Here is a 7,178-nt window from a genome sequence, read left to right on the forward strand (position 1 = left end):
GATAAGGCATAATAAATACTACCTACTGGTAAAAAAAAAAAAAAAGAAAAGATAGGGAAATTAATTTTAATTCCCCAGTTTTGCTTTTCTTGGCTGAATGAGCATGAAATAAAGTCACATAGCTAATGCCTAAGTATTCCTTACAACTACACTTCAGATGTACTTCAGCCATGACCTGTCATGAGACTTACAACATCATCAGTCCAATGAGGTGATTTATTCATTTACCTGACTTTGTGAACTGTGAATTGTCAGAAAAGGAATAGCACACACAAAGGTGTACAGTCTTGTGTGTATGCACAGATGTAAGTTGTCAGGGAAGGAACATGTCTCTCACACAGAGATGTACACACACTTGTGCATTTGTGCTCCAAACACCCTTATTTATGAATGCCATACCCAAAGCAGAAGCAGCTTCCATAATTGCCCGAGGGATCCTACTAGGTCTCTAGATTTGTAAAACTCCATTACTGCTGACACTGCCTTCCAGTGCTTAAGTTTCCAAGTATTAATTACAGACGCTAACAACATATATGCTTACACAGAAGGAAATTTACATAAAACAAGAACCCCACTTCTTGACTGAAATAGTACCATCTCTTCCAGGGAAGGACAATGGAAGCCTGTAACATTTATTCACAAGCTGCCTATGGACTTACAGTCTTTGGCTCCAGTGGCATGCTTGCCTATGTATTTCTAGATGAATGTTGATATGTACACAGGGCCATCTAGCAGGCGACATGGAGACAGTTGTAGCTGTTGTTATTGCTAAGACTTGCAGTACAACCCTTCGAATAAACATCAGCACAGTGATTGTGACCCTCAACCTCAGAGAAGTAGTGATTCCAGGTGCTTGTATTTTTCAGGTTCACGACATGGGGAAGAAACTGGACTTCCTCGTGGACATGCACATGCAGCATATGGAGCGCCTGCAGGTACATGTCACCGAGTACTATCCAACTAAGGGGGCCTCCTCCCCAGCAGAAGGAGAAAAGAAAGAAGACAACAGGTATTCTGATTTGAAAACCATCATATGCAACTACGCAGAGACAGGCCCTCCTGACCCTCCCTACAGCTTCCACCAGGTGCCCATTGACAGAGTTGGCCCTTATGGGTTTTTTGCACATGACCCTGTGAAAATGACCCGAGGGGGATCCAGTTCTACAAAGGCTCAAGCCAACCTTCCCTCCTCCGGAAGTACATATGCAGAGAGGCCCACAGTCCTGCCCATCTTGACTCTTCTGGACTCATGTGTGAGCTACCACTCTCAGACAGAACTGCAAGGCCCCTATTCGGACCACATCTCACCCCGCCAGAGACGCAGCATCACTAGGGACAGTGACACACCCCTGTCCCTCATGTCCGTCAACCACGAGGAACTGGAGCGGTCTCCGAGTGGCTTCAGCATCTCCCAAGACAGAGATGATTATGTATTTGGCCCCAGTGGGGGTTCGAGCTGGATGAGGGAAAAGCGGTACTTGGCTGAAGGAGAAACGGACACAGACACAGACCCCTTCACACCCAGTGGTTCCATGCCCATGTCATCTACTGGGGATGGTATTTCAGATTCCATCTGGACCCCTTCCAACAAGCCCACTTAGAAGGGGTCACTGGCTGACTCCTGGTACTGTAGACAGACTTTGTACAGCTCACTTACTCTCACAACTAGCGCTTACAGTGGGGACTCCAATGGCTGTGTCAGGCGCATGCATGTGCACAGTGGCCCCCCTGCAAGCAGGGGCTTCTCACAGCCTTCTTCCTCCCCATGTCACTGCAACAAACTCGCTTCCTTTTCAGCATGGTTTGCATGACTTGACACTATATAAAAGGCACTGTTAGTCTCTTCTAGACACACATTTATCTATTCTTCTTCCTTTTAATCATGATGGAACAAGTACAGGGAGACTTATTGATGAGCTGTGCTATTTGTTTGGTTGGCTGGTTTGAGTTTTGATTCTGATAAACTGAGAGCATAGTTTAAGTTATTTCTAGGCTCATTTCCCCGTTGTGTAAAATGCTCCAGTTAATTTACTGTTTTCTAAAGCAAGGAAATAACTTTCTCAACCAAAACATACTGCATTACAATGAGGCTGTCCTCCAAGCAAACAGAAGAATAGAAACAAGATAGTCATTCAAACCCCAATGCCAAGATTTCAAAAACTTATTTCACTGAAGGAAGGTTGGCAAAATTATTTAAAAGATCCCAAGGGGACTTGGTCTACCCATTGTTCAGTATTGTGCCTCAGTTTCCCTATCTATAAGATGTTGGTGATCTAAAAATATGATATCCCATGTGTTATGGACTAGTCAAAAGAAATATTATACATATACCACAAACATTAAAAAAAAGCTTCCAATTTAAGTAGCCAAAGATAATAAAATTTACCAGAAGTGGGGTGATATTCTAGGCAGGAGCTAAATTTGATGTCTTAAAATGAAATTCCAACTCATTCTTCTACCTTGCCTGTACTTGAATCCAAAATGGAGATTAGAATCGAGAGCAATCATCTTTCCTTGTCCTCTACTTCAAAGTGAGATGTTTTGGGCCCAAGGCAAATGACATGCCTTGAGACACTTGGTAGTCCTGTGGAGAGTAAGGACTCAAAACCTCCACCTAAGGACTCATTCCCTGCCCCAGTCTCCCCTCACACTGTCCCATTTGCATACTTGGATCCAGAAATCATGCCAAGTCACCAGCACTCTTTCTCCATGGGATGTAATCCCCAGTCTTTACTCAAAGGGAGAAGAAGGGTGTCTGCTTTCACTGCAAAGCATGCTTACTTGATGCTTCACAAGTGAGATCCAGGATGGAGAATGCAAATTAGTTATAAATATACAAATAGAAGGAATTCCCAGAATCACCCAATTTTACTTGTCTAGATTTTCTCAACGAAAATGCTAGAACCACACAAAATCATAAGAGCTCCTAAGGTGACAACCAACAACCTGGAAATACCTGCCCTGCTGCAGAAGGATTGATATTAAGCACAAGCCACCATGTGGCCTATTGGGAAATATTGCTACTTGCTGAAAACCAAGGAAAAAGTTAGACTCTGGCTACAGTTTGTGGACCACTACACTACGGTATTAGTGTCTCAGTCATTTCATGCCTCTAAATACTCATTTTAAAATGGTTGCCATGGTGATCATCCAAACTATGGAAGTACCCTGTTTGAATACAACTCTCACCAGTGCTGTTGCTATGTTGTCAAGAGCCATAAATATCATGACAGACACCTAGTTGATGTTTTCATCAATTCTCGATGAGAGAATTCTGCCCTGTGTTGGGGAGATCAGTTTCTCTTAGCCTACATGCTAATTGGTCTTGTATAAAGTGCTAAGAATACAAGAATGATGAAAGTTTGTCTCCTGACGATAGGAACTTAAGCCTGCAGTTCCATGAATGACGGCAAGCACTGTGAGTTGGTAGAGGAATAGCTTTCCTGGACAATATCATGAATGGATATTTGGATAGTGACCTTTAAGTCCGAGGCACATGATATATTAATATAGTCACACACATTCGAGGTAAAGCATTTATGATGGTTTTCAATTGATATTTCTGGCAATATGAAAGACAAAGGCTGTGGACCTTTCCCTCAGTTCTTTCAATATGACTTCAGTGGTACCATTGTGGCTATAATCTAAGAAAACTTAAATCTCTTCTTGAATCTACTCTTCCTATAATTTTTTCACCAGAAATAGCTGCCCTACCTAGCACCTAACATATGCTATCTTTTTTTTTAATGTACATAAGTTATCAGAAACAAAAATGACGGAGAATAATATGTGCCACTTGGTTTTCCCTAACATTAACATTCTTTCACAACCTCCTAGCATTGGTATGTTACATTCGGATGCATTTTTTTCAGGAGTTCAAATGGGGATCTTGGCCAAGAATTCTTTGAATTGGAATTTGCATTATTTTCCAAGCAAGCTCTAAGTGAGTAGCTTGCTTTCCTGGTGATTCAATATCAGAGTGGCAGGAATTCATTTTGTTTTGGTTGCCAAGCTGGTCATGTTTAGTCAGTTGTCTGTATCAGCCAAATACGTATTTCATAAAGGATGCGTACTAAGGGCCCTAAGAGCTGCTTGTTCACAGCTAAGAAAACAAACAGAAGAAAGATAATAAGATAATCTGGAGTTCTGTTGAAATATCCTTTAAAAAAATATAGACCGCAAACCAAATGTACTCATCTGAACCTGTTGGTACACTGCATGTCCTCAGGCTGAAATATCAATGTGTGTAATTCAGGCAGAGTAACGCAGGATACTATGTATCAGAAAACACACCAGTAGCTCTGGAGCTTGCCTAGGAAGTCATAACAGTTTTAACAGAAACCCAGAAATGCTGAGAAATTCATTTCATCACAAAAACCAGGAATGGTTTTATCAGGTAAAAGCATGGTCTCATTATATGTATTTGGCTGCCATGTTTTAAAGTATATTTAAATTTTTAAATTTTTAAGAAATGGGGATGAAAGTCTAACATTACAGAAGTAGAGTACTTTTCTACCATAATTAAATTCTGGCTTTGATCCCTAGAATTCCACGACACAGCACACACACACACACACACAAACACACACACACACACACACACACATTAGGTGGACATATTTTAGCAAGAAAAAAATGATAAGAATGAATTTTTAAATGCATATTAAATATAATTCTTTTAGGCTGAAGAAAAGTGAAATTGTTACATTTTAACTAGTAAATACTTCCATATAAGCAGATACTAAAACCTTAAGAAAAATGAAATTGTAGAAAGGAGAGGAAAAAAACCCAATGATTTGAGAAAGTTCCTTTCAATAACTGTTTGTTTATAAAACTTAGAATTCAGCCTTACTCGATATGACACTGATATTCTAAAATCTTATTTTTATGAAGAAATAGAAAGCGTCAAGGTGTATAGGTAAAACCAAACGAATTAACCAATACTTATGCATTCTATATCTATTCTGTACAAACCCATCCCTAGGCATTGTAGCTCAAAAGTAAACACCCTTAGAAAACAGCATAACAGAATCTACTCACAATTTGCCAACATTAATCTTATAATTGTATGCTATTCTGAGAGAATAACAAAAATATTCATTTAGCAAGACTTTCTAGATAGCACTGAATACCAAGAATTATTCAACAAACATTCAAAGACCAGAAAGTCAGTTTCTGCTGTAAGAAAGCTTGTAGCCTCAACTGTTGATGATCATTTTAGACTCTTCCAACCCGATTTTGTGGCTTCGGACAACTGTCCACCCATATGAATACTCCCCAACTGGGAGCATTGAATGGGGACTTTGCAATTGAGTTCATCATTCCATAACATCCAATAAGCAATGTAAGCACTTGGGCTCTAAAGAAGATTCCTGGAAAAAACAGCTTTGTTCTCTATACCCTGCCACAGTAGAGGCCAGACAAGTAGCTAAGGCATCTGTTTCACCATGTTGACCAAAAAGGGCCTAGCACAGGCCATGGCACAACATCTATTTGAAAAAGAAGGAACTCACTCTGCCTGTGGGAACCTGAAGATCAGAGTATATGGAGGAAAGAGAAGAAATGCTCTCAGAAGTCAAGTATACTTTTGACAAGGATGCCAGAGAGACCTTGGTTCCCATACTCCATTGCTACCCCAGACAATGCTGCATAGAATAGATATTCTTTGGTTCTCATAAGTATGTCCCACTAGGCATCTGAAACCACAGAGATGTTCTTGGCTTAAGAATTTGTCTTCACTTGTCTTCAAAAGCATGTTCTTTCCACCATGAACTTTAACCTACATATACTTTTTGTATTCAAAAATATTCAAAGTGACATATTGCTTTTACATGGCTCAAAACCGACCCATCTTTACCCTAAACAGGGCAGCAGGTAGCAGCTCAGTGGTGCCCAGCTATAGAAATCTTAGGGATCAGAGCACCTATATAGCTTTCATAGGTTTGGAAACCATGGTGTGAGGCTAGTGTTGAACAAACAAAAATGGGATAGAGATGACTTGTATAAAAATTTAAGTCTTGGAACACTCAAAACTATTTCAGTCTATTTAAAATTTCAAGTGAGACAATCAACTATGTATAAAGTCCTTAGTGCAGTGACTGGTCCATACCAAAACTGTTAATAATTATTTGTATCTGTTTTTATAGTATGTATAGACTCCATTACATCAGTGATATTACCTATGGACTCAGAAAATATTTTTTTAGGGAAACAAAAAGCTGGTGGAGATATAATCCAAACTATTGCATGATAAAGCTAGGAATTTTTTTTTTAGTTGTTCTTTAACTATGTACCTGTCTGCAACTGAACATGATTATTTTTCCCATCAAAATGTGCAAGGTAAGGAATACTGGAAGGAGCATTAAGAATGTGGTTCTCAGTTGCTAGCTGGTGATAGTTCTGTTGGAGAAAGAGTGCCAGATGTAGCAGTGTTCTCTAAAATGTGACTTAAAGGAGATACAGACAAAAAGAACTAATGAAATAGAAAAGGAAAGCCAACTATGGCATGATGGCTACCAGGGAGCACTCTTCCCATGAACCAGACATTTTCAAGAAGGTCAAAACTTATTCAAATTCTTTCTTGTAGAGGTGGCTTCAGCCTTCAGAAACTTCTACTTCAGAATCCCTCTAGAATCAATCATAGCTCAACAGAATTGAAGAGTTGTCACTTCACATATTCAAAACTGCTCAGAGGAAGAAATTAGGGTAGGACACAAATGCTCAGAGATCAGGGGCTCTAACTAGGTCTCATGGCGATTAAAATAAAGATCAATTAGCAGAGTGGTCCTAGGTCTCAGGTGTCCTGACTCTTGATCCAGATGTGAGAAACAGGGGAGTATTTCTGGTGACCCCAGAAGATAAATTTTCTGACTCCCTTGAGAAACAGCTGGACCCGAAATGTTTTTTGAGACTTCACTCTATCTTTAGAATAGGAATGATGCTCCCATGTCATAACGAAGTCCCTTCTGAATGTTCCATCTTCAAAGGGCTCAGAGAAACCATCTGCTGATGAGCACACCTAGGGAAAGACCTAAGAACAACCTTTTAACCATGTGCATGACTACTCTCTACCCGTCTGACTATTCCTGCTTTGTCTCTTCTTATGCCGCTAAGATTGGACAGGTTCATATGTTTGGTTCATCCCTGGACTCATTCTGATCCACTCATACCTTGGGTTG

The 7,178-nt window shown here is 40.0% G+C and overlaps 1 protein-coding gene across 1 annotated transcript in view; it reads left to right on the forward strand.

The window, feature by feature from the left end:
- Positions 1–4,221, forward strand: part of Kcnq3 (potassium voltage-gated channel subfamily Q member 3) — a 284,757-nt gene extending 280,536 nt beyond the window's left edge. The window contains exon 15 of the mRNA XM_028773244.1: positions 867–4,221. Within this exon, the coding sequence (XP_028629077.1) occupies positions 867–1,601 (735 nt within the window). The 3' untranslated portion in view covers positions 1,602–4,221. The remainder of the gene's footprint in view (positions 1–866) is intronic.
- The last annotated feature ends 2,957 nt before the right edge of the window (positions 4,222–7,178 follow it).

Source organism: Grammomys surdaster, unplaced genomic scaffold, assembly GCF_004785775.1.
Source record: "Grammomys surdaster isolate TR1022 unplaced genomic scaffold, NIH_TR_1.0 224, whole genome shotgun sequence".
Classification (NCBI taxonomy): domain Eukaryota; kingdom Metazoa; phylum Chordata; class Mammalia; order Rodentia; family Muridae; genus Grammomys; species Grammomys surdaster.